This window comes from Chrysemys picta, chromosome 20, assembly GCF_011386835.1.
Source record: "Chrysemys picta bellii isolate R12L10 chromosome 20, ASM1138683v2, whole genome shotgun sequence".
Lineage (NCBI taxonomy): Eukaryota > Metazoa > Chordata > Testudines > Emydidae > Chrysemys > Chrysemys picta.
The window spans coordinates 3,426,690-3,443,961 of NC_088810.1; the positions used below are offsets into that span (position 1 = coordinate 3,426,690).

The following is a 17,272-nucleotide window of genomic DNA, read 5'->3' on the forward strand; positions in this document are numbered from 1 at the left end:
ACTCCCGGTGTAGACAACGCTTCTCCTGTCAACAAAGCTCGTGCCTCTTGGTGGGTCAATGAATACGCCGATGGGAGAAGCTCTCACATCAGCATAGACAGCGTCTTCACTGAGCCACTTCAGCGACACAACTGCACCAAAGCAGCCCTCCCGGTGTAGACGTGTCCTTTGATAAACTGAACAGACTGAGCTCCTGGAGTCTCTCTCTGCCAAGCCTGGGGTCCAGTCCATTAATCCTTCTCGTGGCTCGTCTCTGACCCCTCTCCAGTTGCTCAACATCCTTCTTGAAGGGTGGGCGCCAGAACTGGACACAGGATCCCAGTTGTGGTCGCACCAGGACCAGATCCAGAGGGAAAATCACCTCCCTGCTCCTAATCGAGATTCCCCTGTTGATGCATTCCAGGACGGCTGGAGTTCTGTTGACTCTGGGAGCACACGTTGAGCTGAAAAGTGCCCCCATGCCTGAGACCTCCAGGCAAAAGACGAGAGACGACGGCAGGTTGCAGGCTGGGCTGTGGTTTGTGTGGTCTCCAGCACAGAGTGAGGGTTTCCTTAGCGTTGGCTGGCCTGTAACGTGTCCCAGGCCAAGGGTGGGTTCCCCGCAGCACAGACAGGGCTAAGAATCTGATGCGTCCCACTGCCAGTGGGTCTCTGTTCACTTTCCCCAACCAGGAGCGGCTGGAGGGCCGTGTCCCAGCTGGCGTCTCTGCTCCTGGGACCTCGCCCGGGGGAGTCAGCTGGATTTGTCTGTCTCAGCCCCTGCTCTCTGCCGGGGGCCCGCCACCTGCCCCCGGATGTCAACAGCCGAATGCAAACACTTGGCTAAGGCCCAGCAGAGGGGAGCTTGTGGTTTTCATGATGTCTGCATGTAGCAGTGGGCGTCAGAGGCCTTCCAGGCTTTAGAGACTTGATCGGACCCAGCCATGTACTGTGAGCTCCTCCCATTGTTCCCCCCCCCCCATCAGATATACCCCCACATGAACAGCTCCCTGCTCCGGGCTGAGCCAGTTAGTGTGAGCTGCAGGCATCGTGTCGGAGACCTAGGACGGGGTTTGACTCTGAGACGCTGCGTCCCCCAAGACACGGGTAAGGAAATTAGGTAAACCCTCCAGCTGCTCCACTGGATCTCATTCTTCCCCCACCCCAACTATCTCCTGGATCTCCCCTCTTCCCGCTGTCCCTATCCCCTCCCCTCATCTGCTCCCCATAGAGCCAGTTGAAATTATTTGTAGGTGCTGTTGTCATAGGCCAGGGTCCCCCATCATACTGGGTGCTGAACAGACCCCGACTAAGGTTGGGGGCTCCATCATTGCAGGCAGTGAACAGACCCTGTCTGAGGTCGGGGGCCCCATCACGCCAGGCACTGCACAGACTGGGCACAATGAGCTCACACTCTCAACAGACAAATCTTTGGAGGGGAAACTGAGTCGGGGGCCATGACGTGACTTCTCCAACCTCCCCAAGCAATTGAGCTCCAGACTCTGGGATGGGATCCAGGCATCCTGACTCCCCATCTAACCACTAAAATAGACTCTTGCAATATCCTTCCTTTTGGCTTGTTCCGGGTCTCTTCTTCCTCTTGTGTTTTGCCGGGTGTCTTTTTTGTCATTGTTGTTTCCATCTTAATTTTCTCCTTCTTGGAAGCTGTTCTCCATCACTTCAGGTTTTTACAGAGGGGGTCTTTAAGTGGGGATTTTGCCCGCCCGGCTTCACTATCTCACCCTCCCAAAATGGCTGAAACCACATAAAACCTCCAATTCAAAATGAAGGGGGCAGGGAGGAGGAGAATCACTTATAAAAATTCCATTATTTCAAAAGAAAGGGGGGAGACGATCATTCCTTAATTTTTTTTTAACCAAGATGGGAAAAACCAGCTCCTTTGGGAAACTAACAGCAAGAAGATTATTTCAGAATTTTGGTCAGCATTCGGTGGGAGGGGTCTCTCCTTTCTCTGTCTGTGCATCCTGGAGTATCCCCCCCCACAATTGTCCACTGCCCCTTTCCTAGAAATCCAACTTTTCAGCAAGAAGCTGAATTATTTTTTTAAATATTTCATTTAGTTGAAAATATTATGTTAAAACAAATACTTTCGGGCAGAGAATAGGCACAAGTCCTGCATCTTGGCAGGGTGGTAGACTAGATGACCCTTGGGGTCCCCTTCTAACCCTCTGGCTCTGTGCTTTTAAGGTCTTTGAACCATTGGTGCCATTGGCCTAAAAGTATTTGATCCTGTTTGAATTCAACTCAGGATCGGGGGAGTTTATAAACTCTGCGGCTGTCTCGCTCTGTCCTGGTCCTCGCCTGGAGCCCGTTTCATTGCTCTTCCTTCCTTTGCTCAGTACAACGTCTGCGCTGCCCCCGCCGAGCCCTGAGGAGAAGGAGGGGATATCGTGACTTCAACCCCTCTGAGAATGGTGTTCCCAATCCTCTCTCTGGTGCTGAGTGGCGTGGCCTTGCTCGCCGGGCTGCCGTTGAATGGATATGTCATCTTCGTCAACAGCTGCCGTATGGGGAGGACGGCCAGCGCCGTGTGGTACCTGAACCGGGCCGTGGCCGATTTCCTCTTTATCATTTTCCTGCCCTTCAGATTCATCTTCATCCTGAGCTTAGACCGGGCCAAGATACTGAACAACACCATTACCTCCCTCCACATGTTCTCCAGCGCCTTCCTCCTCACGGCCCTCAGTGTCGATCGCTGCATCCTCGTGACACACCCTGAGTGGACCCGGAACCACCGCACGCCCCGCCTGGCTTTCATGATTGTTATGGGCCTGTGGGCCCTGTCTCTTGGGTTCAGCTTGAGGTATGGGGATCTCTGGGAATCCCTCCTCTCACCTGACAGTATCAGCACGAATGTCCCACTAGATGAAGGGAAGGTGAAAGCCGCTGTTGCAATCCAGTTCCTGGTCGGCTTTCTGATCCCATTAGCCTTGATCTTGATCCCAACCGTCTACATCGTTCTAGCTGCCAAGCTGAGATGGAACAGGCTGATCCAGTCCACCAAGCCACTCAACATCCTTCTTGGCTTGATCCCGACCTTTTTCCTCTGCTGGCTGCCGTATCACGTCTTCTCCTTCCTGCTGATCTCACCTAAGTACCCCCTTTCTTTTCTTATCACAGAAAGCAATTTTGCTTGTGTCCTCTCATATTTCAACAGCTGCCTCAACCCCATCTTCTACCTGACCATGGAGGAAAAGTTTCTGAGGTACCGGCAACGTGCACGCGACCCCCAAACCACTGACAACTCGGAGCCGGAGACGGCTGAATAGGGGAATGGGTGGAATTGTCGACATTTGTATGGAGAAAGAATTCTGTTCGCTGGGACATGTAACTTCCTCTTGACCCCAAAATTGTCTTTTTTAGCAAGTGACTTTTTTGGCCTTATTCATAGACGAGCCACAAGAATGGTTACTGGATTAGAAAACCTGCCTGGGAGTGAGAGATTCAAGGAGCACAATCTATTTAGCTGAACAAAGAGAAGGTGAAGGGGTGACTTGATCACAGTCTGTAAGTACCTAGATGGGGAACAAATATTTAATAACGGGCTCTTCACTCTAGCAGAGGAAGGTCTCACATTATCCACTGAACAGAAGTTGGACCTAGACAAATTCAGACTGGAAATGAGGTGTAAATTTGTAACGATCAGAGTAACTGACCATTGGAGCAATTTCCCAAGGGTCATGGTGAATCCTCCGTCACCGGCAATTTTAAATTAATTGGGGATATTTTTCTATAATCTATGCTCTAGGCATGGTTTGGGGGCAGTTCTCTGGCCTGTGTGATCAGGGAGGTCAGATGAGATGATCACAATGGTCCCTTCCAGCCCTGGAATCTATGAATCTGTCATTTTAACGAAATATATTAGAGTTTTGCTTTTGTTAATTTTTAGAGCATTTTAGGCTGTTTGGTTCTTTGTGGTCTGATCTTTTCTACATGTCCTTATTCTTCTTATTTCATCTTTGCTTCCATTGGGGCTCCAGCTCTTCTTCTTCCCTGTGTTTGTTGAAGATCAACGGGTCTATGAAAGGGAAGCATTTTCAAAAGGATCTATGTTCTATTTTTAAAAGTGTTTAGGCCCGTAGGAACCTTGCTGAAAGTCAATGAGACATAACATAAGAACATAAGAATGGCCATACTGAGTCAGAACAAAGGTCAATCTAGCCTAGTACCCTGTCTTCTGACAGTGGCCAGTGCCAGGTGCCCCAAAGGGAATGAACCGAACAGGGAATCAGCCAGTGATCCATCCCCTGTTTCCCATTCCCAGCCTCTGGCAAACAGAGGTTATGGACATCATCCCTGCCTATCTTGACTAACAGCCGCTGATGGACCTATCCTCCATGAAATTATTTAGTTCCTTTTTTAACCCGCTTGTTTGTTTTAAACCTGGCAACTCTTAATTTGATTTGGTGACCTCTAGTTCTTGCGTTATGGGAAGGAGTTAATAAAACTTCCATATTTACTTTCTCCACACCAGTTAAGATTTTATAGAGCTCTATCGTATCCCCCCTTAGTCGTCTCTTTTCCAATTTGAAAAGTCCCAATCTTATTAATCTCTCCTCATATGGAATCCGTTCCACACCTCTAATGATTTTTGTTGCCCTTTTTTTACCTTTTCCAATTCCAATATATCTTTTTTTAGATGGATTTATATAGAGGCAATATGATATTTTCATTCTTATTCTCTATCCCTTTAATGATTCCCAACATTCTGTTCGCTTTTTTTGACTGCCGCTGCACATTGAGTGGATGTTTATAGAGAACTATCCACAATTACTCCGAGATCTCTTTTTTGAGTGGTAACAGCTAATTTAGACCCCATCCCATTTTATGTGTATAGTTGGGATTATGCTTTCCAATGTGCATTACTTTGCATTTATTAACATTGAATTTCATCTGCCATTTTGTTGCCCAGTCACCCAGATTTGTGAGGTCCCTTTGTAACTCTTTGCAGTCAGCTTTGGACTTAACTATCTTGTGTAGTTTTGTATCATCTGCAAACTTTGCCCCTACCCATTGTTTGCCCCCTTTTCCAGAACCCACTGTTTGCCCCCTTTTCCAGATTGTTTATGAATACGTTAAACAGCTCTGGTCCCAGTACAGATCCCTGGGGGACACTGCTATTTACCTGTCTACATTCTGTAAACTGACCATTTATTCCTATCTTTTAACCAGTTTCTGATGCATGGGAGGACCTTCCCCTTTATCTCAGGACAGTTTGCTTTGATTCAGAGCCTTTGGTGATAGTTGAAAACCTCCATTATTATTGAGTTTTTTTTATTTTTAGAGCCTCTCTAATTTCCCTGAACATTTCACAGTCAGTATCACTGTCCTGGTCAGGTGGTCAGTAGTATATCACCACTGCTATATTCTTATTATTCGAGCATGGAATTACTATCCATAGAGATACTATGGTACAGTTTGGTTCATTTAAGACTTTTACTTCATTTGACTCTACACTTTTTTCACATATACTGCCACTCCCCCAACAGCACGATCTGTTCTGCCCTTCCGATATAATTTGTACTCTCATATTACTGGGTCCCATTGATTATCCTCATTCCACCAAGTTTCTGTTAATCTCCTCTGTAATAAAAGGCACTCTAGTTCACACATCTTATTATTTAGACTGCTAGCATTTGTATATAATCACTTTAAAAATTGTCACTTTTTAGCTGTCTGCCATTACGTGATGTAATTGAATTCATTTAGGCTTCTATGGGTAAGATTTTCAAAAGCACCTATGTGAGTTAGGTGCTTAACTCCTATGACTTCAATGGGAAATTGGCATCTAACTCCCTTAGTCAACTTTAAAAACCTAGTCCTGTATCTTTATTGCCAAATGCATGTCTTCAAATCTCATGAGCCACCTCATAAAACATCATGAGATTATTTTGAACAGAAAGACATATTTGCTTCCTTGATTTTTTGAGCAATTTCAAACTTTTCTCTGCAACAAAGAGGGACAGAAACCTGCTAAAAAATAAAATAAAACAGAAATGAAATCTGAAACTCCCAACTAATCATATGATTCCAGGATCTGGGGCTTGGTGGAAAACGAGAAGCCTGGCAAATGCTGCAATCAAATTATAAGGGTCGATGATGGTACAAAACTCTGCCAAAGGTTTCAGAAAACCAGAACTATACAGCTCTGTTTTGGAAGCCACTGGAGTGAGGAGATGTTTAAAATATTGGGGACTTTAAAATAAAGTGTGTGTCTGTGTCACTCTGTACCTCAAAACAGCACCCTGGAACCCCTATATTCATGACTGTGCTATAAATATGAACAAAGTCTGCCTTGTGAGATATCCTTAACAAAGTCTTGATCAGTTGATTATTAATATCCTGTTGAATTGTATGTGCTCTCATTGTATGGGGAGTTAGGAAGTTTTGCTATGTGTGTGTTACTGAAATAAGTTGTGATGTTGGGAACACCCACAGCCAGCCTTTCAGGTACAACAATGGAGGATCCAGACAGTGTTAAGGGCTCATCAGCACCCATGCAAGAATCCACTATCTCAAGAACTGTATAAAATAGAGATTTCTCAGAGAGAATATGTAGTCAATGGAGACTGTTTGACCCATGTCAAGGGACGTCACCATTTGGCCTCACTCCCCCCACAACTCAACACCTGGAAACACATGTGGAGGACAAAGACTTTGAACTTTGGTATCGGGCTGGAAGACAACCCCAGCCTGTGTATTGAGGAATTGTCACCTGCTTGTACCATCTGCCAGGGTGTGACACGGCTTGATTCAAATCGTGTTTATTTTATAGAACTGAGACTGTGAATTTACTTTTATTTCTTAGGTAACCAACTTTGATCTCTACGCTCCCGGCTTATAATCACTTAATATCCATCTGTCTGTAGTTAATAAACCTGTTTTATATTCTTCCTAAAACTGTGTGTTTGGTTGAAGTTCTTGGGACATCTCAGTTCAGTTTACAAAAGCTGGTGCGTGTCCTCTCCACATTGAGGGAGGGGTGGACTGGGTAATGAACTTACACTGGCCCGGTTTCTGACCAATGCAGGATGGTACATATCTGGTCGGGAAGGCCAGGGAGCCGGGGGAATTGACTGGAGTCTACTTATAGATGGTTCATGAGTGGCTGGGAGAAGCATTCATGTAATTCAGCTGGGTGTGTCCAAAGTTCATGCAGCTTTCGCCCTTCGCTACGTTGCTGGACGTTCTCCAGCGTCCAACCAATCGAGTAGCCAGTTGTAGAGTAGTATCAGAGGGGTAGCCGTGTTAGTCTGAATCTGTAAAAAGCAACAGAGGGTCCTGTGGCACCTTTGAGACTAACAGAAGTACTGGGAGCATAAGCTTTCGTGGGTAAGAACCTCACTTCTTCAGATGCAAGACTGGCATCTGAAGAAGTGAGGTTCTTACCCACGAAAGCTTATGCTCCCAGTGCAGTTGTAGAGTAGACACTATGTCGTGTGGCTTACAGCCAACGAAGTGAGAGATTCATGATTCACTCGCCACCTGGCAAGGTCTCTCCAGGACTTTTGAGGGTTGACCAGGGGTGAAGGGTGGCAGGACCCACCCACTAATCACTCCGACCCAGCGTCACTTCAGGGGCCCAAGCTTGGTCTGGTGGTTCTCCAGGTGTAAACGGGCTGAATTTTTGCAATGACGCGGCTGCTGCTGAGCTCCTGCTCTGGGGCTGGGGCTGCCCCGGATGTGGGTGACCGTCTCTGCAGATGGGATCACCGATTCTTCATCACAATTGGCCCCAGAGTTGAGCCGAGCTGTTCGAGGCTTGTACAGAGCTGGCTGCCTCGGAGGCTTTGCAGACTGTGCTTTGTGAGCATCTCCCATCCCGACTGAGCCGCCCACCACCTGTGCTCCACCCCCGAGAAGACAGCTTCCTGCCCTCAGACAGAGTCTGTGGGGGTGGGGGGTGGGAACTGCAGGTGGTGTGTGTGTATTGTGGGAATCAATTCTGAGATGCCGTATGCGATTCCCCCAGGACATAGGTAAGAAAGTGAGATTAAACCTTCCAGCTTGAATGCTAGGGTGAAATTCACAATGGCCCCTGCAGATCAGTCTCTGCCCCCCCATCCTATGCCCCAGGTTCTTCCCTGCCCCCACTCCACCCCCCACAGCAGCCCCCCATATCCTATCCCGCTCCCCATAGAAGCCTCCCCAGATCCTTTTCAGCTCCCCCACCCCGGTCCCCAAAGCAGCCTCCCCACATCTCTCCCTTCCCCTCCGCACCATCTTGCTTAAAGTGGTTCCCATCATATACAGGGTTTGCAGTTTGATTCAGTAGTTCTCAGCACCCCCACTGTACAAATTGTTCTAGCAACCCTGACCCAATCCCTCTCTCCACAGCAACCCCCCCGCCCCGAATTCCTCCCTGTCACTTGTATAAGCAGCCCCCATGCCCCACCCCAGTGGTGGCCACATCTCAGTGGGAAAAGACTCTATAGACCTGTGGCTTTCAAACTTTCCAGACTACTCTACCCCTTTCAGGATTCTCATTTTTCTTGAGAAACACCAAGTTTCTCCTCCCTTAAAAACTACCTTTTTACCCAATCAGACACAAATATACCAGTGTCACAGCACACTAGTACTGAAAGATCGTTTACTTTCTCATTTTCTCATATAATTATAAAATAAATAAATTGGGATAAAAATATCGTACTTACATTTCAGTGGACAGTATATAGAGCAGTAGAAAGAAGTCATTGCTTTTTAAGTACCCTGTTGTAAAACTAGCCAAATATCTAGATGAGTTGATGTACCCCTTGGAAGATCTGTGCGTACCCCCAGTGATACACATACCCCTGGTTGATAACCACTGCTATAGACTCTTATGCAATGGCTCAGGGATGACTATGAAAGTAAAAGCACCTGGCCAGTAGATGGAAGCATACACCGGGCATTAGGTCACACACACACACACACACACACACACACACACACACACACACACACACACACACACACTCCTGTCTGTCTCTGACTATACGTGCTAGTCACTTGCTTGTCAGAAACTGGTAATCAAGTCACCCCGTCACCTTACCTTCCCTTTCGCTTGGTCTACACTAGCAAGTGATGCTGGTATAACTACATCGCTCATGGGTGTGGAAAACCCACCGTCCTGGGTGACGCTGTTATACAACCTAATGCCCAGTTTAGACAACTCTTCTCCCGTCAACACAGCTACCACCTCTCGGGGGGGGATTAATGTCATCGATGGGAGAAGCTCTCACGTCAGCATAGACAGCGTCTTCACTGAGCCGCTGCAGCGGCGCAGCTGCATCCGTGCAGCCTTCCCGGGGTAGACGTGTCCTTTGATAAACTGAACTGACTGCAACAGAGGGTCCCGTGGCACCTTTAAGACTAACAGAAGTATTGGGAGCATAAGCTTTCGTGGGTAAGAACCTCACTTCTTCAGATGCTGGAAATTCTTCAGATGCAAGACTAGGGGCTTGTTACAGGAGTGGGTGGGTGAGATTCTGTGGCCTGCATTGTGCAGGAGGTCAGACTAGATGATCATAATGGTCCCTTCTGACCTTAAAGTCTATGAGTCTATGAGTGACTTGGTCACAGTCTCTTTAATAACGACTCTTTAATCTAGCAGAGGAAGGTCTAACATGATAAAGTGAACAGAAGTTTAACGTAGACAAATTCAGACGGGAAATGAGGAGTATATTTGTAACGTCAGAATAACTGACCATTGGAGCAATTTCCCTAGAGTTGTGAAGGGTCCTCCATCAGTGGTAATTTTAAATCAAGCTGGGATGTTTTTCTAAAAGTTCTGCTCTAGGAATTATTTTGGGGCAGTTCTCTGGCCTGTGTGATGTAAGAGGTCAGACGAGATGATCGCACCGGTCTCTTCCAGCCTTGGAATCTATGAATCTATGATTTTTGCAAACTATATTAGAGTCTTGATTTTGTTCATTTTTAGATCGTTTTGGGGCATTGAGTTCTTTTTCGTCTGTCATCTTCTGTGTTTTCGTGCCGTTGCTCTTGTCATCATGTCATCTTTGCACCAGTGGAGCTCCAGGTCTTCCTCTGTCCTTTGGTTCCTGAAGATCAATGGGTCTATGAAACAAAGGGTAACATTTTCAAAGGGGTTAAGTCCTATTTTTAAAAGCATTTAGGCCCATAGTTACCTCGGTTGGAGTTAATGAGACTTCGGCTTCTATGGGTGAGATTTTCAAAAGCACCTCTGTGAGTTAGGCACTTCACTTCTATTGACCATCAATGGGAATTTGGCACCTAACTCCCTTAGCCCCCTAAAATATAATGAACCGCCCCCTAAAATATAATGAGGTTGGTTTGAAAAGAAAAACTTCGGGGTTCTTCTTTTTTGCCTTCTGATTTTTTTCCTGGCCATTTAAAGCTTTTCCCTGCGACCATGAAGGCTAGAAACATACCTAAAAAAAAGGAAAAGAAAGCTGAAATTCCCACCTAATCATCTCGTTCCAGGATTTGGGGCTTGGAGGAAAATGGGAATCATGGTGAATGCTGCAACCAAATTGTAAGAGTAGGTGAACCTACAAAAGTTTTGGAAACACCAGAAATATCCAGTTTTATTTTGGAAACCAATGGAGGGAGGAGGTGTTTAAAATATTGGGGACTTTAAATAAAATGTGGATGGCTGTGGCACTCTGTACCTCAAAACAGGATTCCAGAACCCCCATATTCACCACTGTCATATAATTATGATATGTTCTGTACAAAGTCTGCCTTGTCAGGTATCAGTTTAAAAGTCATGATTTGTTGATCATTAATATCTTATTGGATTGTACGTGCTGCCCTTGTATGTGAGGTTGTGAAGTTTTGCTATGTGTGTGTTACTGAAATAAGTTGTGTTGTTGGGAATACCCACAACCAGCCTTTCAGGTATGATGGTGGAAGCAGACAGCGTTAATGGCTCATCCGCACCCATCCAAGAATCCACTATCTCAGGCACTGTACACAGTGGAGATTTCTCAGAGAGAGCATGTAGACAATGGAGACTGACCCACGTCATAGCAAAATATCTTTCCAGCAAGCTGGAAGAAACTATAAAAGAGGGGAAGTGACATCACCGCTTGGCCTCACTCCCCTCACAATTCAACACCTGGAACATGTCTGGAGGACAAAGATTTTGAACTGGGGAAGGGGTCCCAGGCTGGAGGTGAATCCCAGCCTGCTTACTGAGAATCTCTCACCTGCTTGTACCATCTATGAAGGTGAAACGTGGCTGGATTCAAATCCTGTTTAGTTTGTAGAACTCAGACTGTGAATTTACTTTTATTTCTTAGACAACTAACTGTGATCTCTATGCTCGATGCTTATAACCACTTTAAATCTCTCTGTTTGTAGTTAATAAACCTGTTTTATATTCTACCTAAAACTGTGTGTTTGGTTGAAGTACTTGGGAAATCTCAGCTCAGTTTACAAAAGCTGATGCGTGTCCTCTCCACATTGAGGGAGGTGCAGACTGGGCAATGAACTTACACTGGCCAGGCTTCTGACCAGGGCAGGGCAGTACAGTTCTGGGGTGCAAAGCTGGGGATCCGGGGGGAATTGGCTGGAGCCTCCCTATTGATGGTTCATGAGTGGCTGTGAGAAGTATTCATGGAACTCAGCTGGGTGTGTCCCTGCCTGGGGATGGCTGTGTAAGTGCAGGGCCTGCCAGAGGTTTGTAGCTTGACACAGTATCACAGTGTGAGAGGGATTCTCCAGGTTGGCGGGACAGAGGGCTCAGTGGTCCCACAGTCCAGGTTACAGGCCGTGGAGCCCATCACAGTGGCTTTTTAAACCAGTGTCTCAATGAATCCTGATATTCCTGGCCAAAATTCACGCAGCTTTCGCCCTTTGCCCCATCACTAGCTGTACTCCAGCGTACAACCAATCCACCAGCCAGTTGTGGAACAGACATAATGTCGTGTGGCTTGCAGGCAATGAAGTAAGAGAGTCATGATGCACTCGCCACCTAGCATGGCCTCTCCAGGACATTCGAGGGTTGACTGGGGGTGAAGGGTGGCAGGACCTACCCACAAATCACTCCTGATGGGAAGATCTCCCATCAGAACCGGACACAGGATCCCAGTGGCGGTCTCAGCATGGCCAAATCCAGAGTGAAAATCACCTCCCTGCTCCTAATCAAGATTCCCCTGTTGATGCATCCCAGGATGGCTGGAGCCCTGTTCACCGTGGGAGCTCACGTTGAGCTGAAAAGTGTCTCTACGCCTGAGGCCTCAAGACAAATGATGAAAGACTAAGGCAGGTTTCAGGTTGGGCTGTGGTTTGTGTGGTCTCCAGCACAGAGCGAGGGTTTCCTTAGCGTTGCCTGGTCTGTAAAGTGACTGGGCCAAGGGGTGGGTTCCCTGCAGCAAAGGCAGCGCTGAGAATCTCATGCATCCATCTCTTAGTGGGACTCTGTTTGCTTTCCATAGCCAGAAGGAGCTGGAGGGGAAAGTCCCAGCTGGTGTCTCAGATCCTGGGACCTCACCCAGTGGAGTCAGCTTGACGAGGCTGTCTCAGCCCCTGCTCTTCACTGGGGGCCCTACCCGCCTGCCGCCAGATGTGGAAGGCCAAATGCAGACACCTTGCTAGGGCCCAGCGAGTTGGGGGGAGCTTGTGGTTCATGTGATGTCTGCATATAGCTGTGGTTGATGAAGACCTTCGAGGCTTTGCAGAAATGATCGGACCCAGCCACGTCCTGTGATCTCCCCACATTGTCCCCCCCCATCAGATATACCCCCACATGAACGGCTTCCTGCTCTGGGCTGAGCCACTCTGGGCGACCTGCAGCCATTGCATTGGGGAACCTGGGACGGGGATCGACTCTGAAACGCTGCATCCTCCCAAGACACAGGTAAGGAAATGAGGTAAACCCCCCCAGATGGCCCACTGGCTCTGATTTTGCCCCCCATCACTGCCCAATATCCCCCCTCCCAGCTGTCCCATCCCCTCCCCTCTTCCACTCCAGATAGAGTGGGTTGAAATTATTTGTGGGTCCTTTTGTCAAAGGTCAGGTGCCCCCATCACACTGGGTGTTGCACAGACCCTGACCGAGCTCAGGGGCCCTGTCGTGCCAGGCGCTGCACAGACCCACAGGGAGAAACAGGCCTGGCCACAGCGAGCTCACATTTAAACAGAGAACTGTTTGGATTGGAAACTGAGTCACGGGGCGATGACATGAGTTATCCAATCTCCCCGAACAATTCAGTGGCAGAGTCTGGGATGCAGCCCAGGCGTCCTGACTCCATGTCTGTTCACTAAAATAGACTCTTGCAATATCCTCCCTTAAAAAAAAAGATCTTTTGGCTTGTTACTGGTCTCTTCTTCTTCTGGTGTTTTTAGGACTTTTTTGTTGTCGTCGTTGTTTCAGTCTTACTTTTCTCCTCCTGGGGAACTGCTCTCTGTCACCAGACATTTCCATTGGGGGGAATCTTTGGGTGCGGATTTTGCTTACTCCACTAATTCACCTCCCAAAATGGCCCAAACCACACAAAAACTCCACATCAAAATGAAGGCGGGCGGGAGAAGAATCACTTTCAAAATTTCCATTATTTAAAAAAAAATGGGGGGGGGGAGACAATCATTCATTAACTTTTTTTTTTTAAGAATGACTGGAATTACCAGCTCCTTTTGGGAAACTAAAAGCAAGAAGATTATTTGGGAATTTTAATTAGATTTCAGGGTGTCTCACACTCTGTCTCTGCCTCCAGGACACCCCACTACCCACTGTCCATCTCCCCTTGCCTAGAAATCTAACCTTTCAGCAAGAAACAAATGTGGGTTTTTTTAAATATTTGATTTAGTAAAAACAACTGATACTATGTAAAAACAAAAAAATGTTCGGACAGAGAATAGACACAACAAATCCTGCATCTTGAACATAAGAACATAAGAATGGCGGTACTGGGTCAGACCAAAGATCCATCCAGCCCAGTATCCTGTTTACCGACAGTGGCCAATGTTGGTGCTCCAGAGGGAGTGAACCTAACAGGTAATGATCAAGTGATCTCTCTCCTACCATCAAAGGCTTTCTGGAAATCCAATACACTATGTCCATTGGATCCCCCTTGTCCTCGTGTTTGTTAACCCCTTCAAAGAACTCTAATAGATTAGTAAGACATGATTTCCCTTTACAGAAACCATGTTGACTTTTGCCCAGCAATTTATGTTCTTCTATGTGTCTGACAATTTTATTCTTTACTATTGTTTCAACTAATTTGCCCGATACTGATGTTAGACTGTAATTGTCTGTAATTGCCAGGATCACCTCTAGAGCCTTTTTTAAATATTGGCGTTACATTAGCTAACTTCCAGTCATTGGGTACAGAAGCCGATTTAAAGGACAGGTTACAAACCATAGTTAATAGTTCTGCAATTTCACATTTGAGTTCTTCCAGAACTCTTGGGTGAATGCCATCTGGTCCCGATGACTTGTTACTGTTAAATTTATCAATTAATTCCAAAATCTTCTCTAGTAACACTTCAATCCGTGACAGTTCCTCAGATTTGTCACCTACAAAAGCAGCTCAGGTTTGGGAATCTCCCTAACATCCTCAGCCATGAAGACTGAAGCAAAGATTCCATTTAGTTTCTCCACAATGACTTTATCGTTTTTAAGTGCTCCTTTTGTATTTCGATCGTCCAGAGGCCCCACTGGTTGTTTAGCAGGCTTCCAGCTTCTGATGTACTTAAAAACATTTTGTTATTACCTTTTGAGTTTTTGGTTACATGTTCTTCAAGCTCCCTTTTGGCTTTTCTTATTATACTTTTACACTTAATTTGGCAGTGTATATGCTCCTTTCTATTTACCTCGCTGGGATTTGACTTCCACTTTTTAAAAGATGCCTTTTTATCTCTCACTGCTTCTTTTACATGGTTGTTAAGCCACGGTGGCTCTTTTTTAGTTCTTTTACTGGGTTTTTTAATTTGGGGTATACATTTAAGTTGGGCCTCTCTTATGTCTTTGAAAAGTGTCCATGCAGCTTGCATGGATTTCACTCTAGTCACTGTACCTTTTAATGCATGTTTAACTAACCCCCTCATTTTTGTATAGTTCCCCTTTCTGAAAATAAATGCCACAGTGTTGGGTTGTTGAGATGTTCGTCCCACCACAGGGATGTTGAATGCTATTGTATTATGGTCACTATTTCCAAGCAGTCCTGTTATAGTTACCTCTTGGACCAGCTCCTGCACTCCACTCAGGACTAAATCGAGAATTGCCTCTCCCCTTGTGAGTTCCTGTACCAGCTGCTCCAAGAAGCAGTCATTTAAACTATCGAGACATTTTGTCTCTGCATTTCGTCCTGAGGTGACATGTTCCCAGTCAATATGGGGATAATTGAAATCCCCCACTATTACTGAGCTCATTATTTTGATAGCATCTCTAATCTCCCTTAGCATTTCATCGTCACTATCACTGTCCTGGTCAGCTGGTCGATAATAGATCCCTACTGGTATATTCTTATTAGAGCATGGAATTACTATCCATAGAGATTCTATGGAACATGTGGATTCATTTAAGATTTTTACTTCATTTGATTCTACATTTTCTTTCACATATAGTGCCACTCCGCCCACCCCGCATGACTTGTTCTATCCCTCTGATATATTTTGTACCCCGGAATGATTGTGTCCCATTGATTGTCCTCACTTCACCAGGTTTCTGTGATGCCTATTATATCAATATCCTCCTTTAACACGGGGCAGTCTAGTTCACCCATCTTATTATTTAGACTTCTAGCATTTGGCAGGGGGCTAGATGAGATGACCCTTGTGGTCCCCGCCTAACCCTCTGGCTCTATGCTTCTAAGGTCTTTGAACCATTGTATTTGGTCCTATTTGAGCTAAGCTTAGGATCTGGGGAGTTTGTAAACTCTGAGAAGATTACAAACTTTGTGGCTGTCTCATTCTGTCCACATTCCCTCCTGGAGCCCTTTTCATTGCTCTTCCTTCCTTTGTTCAGTAGAACGTCTGTACTGCCCCCACCAAGACCTGACGAAGGAGGGGATATTGTGACTGCAACTCTTCAAAGAATGGTGTTCCTAATCGTCTTCCTGGTGCTGTGTGGTGTGACCTTCCTAGTTGGGGTGCCATTGAATGGCTACATCCTCTTCGTCGCTGGGTGCTGTTTGGAGAGAACGGTCAGTGCCGTGTGGTTCTGGAACCGGGCCCTGGCTGATTTCATCTTCATCATCTTCCTGCCCCTCAGATTCATTTCCATCTTCATCCTTGACTTTGACTGTACCTGGAAGCTGATCAGCACCGTCACCTCCCTCCACATGTTCTCCAGCACCTTTATCCTCACAGCCCTCAGTGTTGATCGCTGCATCCTTGTGGCGCGCCCTGAGTGGGCCTGGAACTGCTGCACGCCTGCCCTGGCTTTCAGGGTGGTTATAGGCTTGTGGGCCCTGTCTATTGGGTTGAGCTTGAGTTACGGTGATCTCTCAGACTACCTGCTCTCACCTCCCATTATCAGCATGAATTTCCATCCAGATGCAGGGAGGGTGAAGGCTGCAGTTGTGATCCAGTTCCTGGTCGGGTTTCTGATCCCATTAGCCTTGATCTTAATCCCAACCTTCTACATCGTTCTAGCTGCCAAACTGAGAAGGAACAGGCTGATCCAGTCCACCAAGCCACTCGAGATCCTTCTTGGCTTGATCCCGACCTTTTTCCTCTGCTGGCTGCCACATCACGTCTTCTCCTTCCTGCAGATCACAGATATATACCCTCTGCCTCTTCTGCAAATAGGAAGCGCTTTTGCTTGTGCCCTGACATATTTCAGTAGCTGCCTCAACCCCATCTTCTACCTCACCATGGAGGAAGAGTTTCTGAGGTACCGGCAACGTGCACGCAACCCCCAAACCACTGACAACTCGGGGCCGGAGCCGGATGAATAGGGGAACAGATGGAATTGTCGATATTTGCCTGGAGAAAGAATTCTGTTCGCTGGATCCGTAACTTCCTCTTAATCCCAAAATTTTCTTTTTTAGCAAGCCACAAGAATGATTACAGGTTAAAAAACCTGCCTTGGAGTGACAGACACAAGGATCTCAATCTATTTAGCTTATCAAAAAGAAGGTGAAGAGGTGACTTGATAACAGTCTGTAAGTACCTACGTGGGGAACAAGTATTTAATAACGGGATCTTCAAGCCAGCAGAGGAAGGTCTAACATGATCCAGTTCAGACTGGAAATGAGGTGTAAATTTGTAACGATCAGATTAACTGACCATTGAAGCAATTTCCCAAGAGTTGTGGTGGATCCTCCATCAGTGGCAATTTTAAATCAAGCCGGGATGTTTGTCT

General features: G+C 46.5%; 2 protein-coding genes across 2 annotated transcripts; both read left to right on the plus strand.

Annotated features, from left to right (window-relative positions):
- Positions 1-2,411: 2,411 nt before the first annotated feature.
- On the plus strand, positions 2,412-3,269 carry LOC101953014 (N-formyl peptide receptor 3-like). Its single transcript, XM_005312898.2, has one exon. The coding sequence runs from the start codon at positions 2,412-2,414 to the stop codon at positions 3,267-3,269; it is 858 nt and encodes a 285-aa protein (XP_005312955.2).
- Positions 3,270-16,001: 12,732 nt separating this feature from the next.
- On the plus strand, positions 16,002-16,865 carry LOC112060935 (chemerin-like receptor 1). The gene has a single exon (XM_024113168.2). It carries the CDS (start codon positions 16,002-16,004, stop codon positions 16,863-16,865), a length of 864 nt encoding a protein of 287 aa, XP_023968936.2.
- Positions 16,866-17,272: the final 407 nt, after the last annotated feature.

Excerpts from the sequence above, each read along its gene's own strand:
- LOC101953014 (XM_005312898.2), top strand. The coding sequence starts at position 2,412 with ATGGTGTTCCCAATCCTCTCTCTGGTGCTGAGTGGCGTGGCCTTGCTC.
- LOC112060935 (XM_024113168.2), top strand. The coding sequence starts at position 16,002 with ATGGTGTTCCTAATCGTCTTCCTGGTGCTGTGTGGTGTGACCTTCCTA.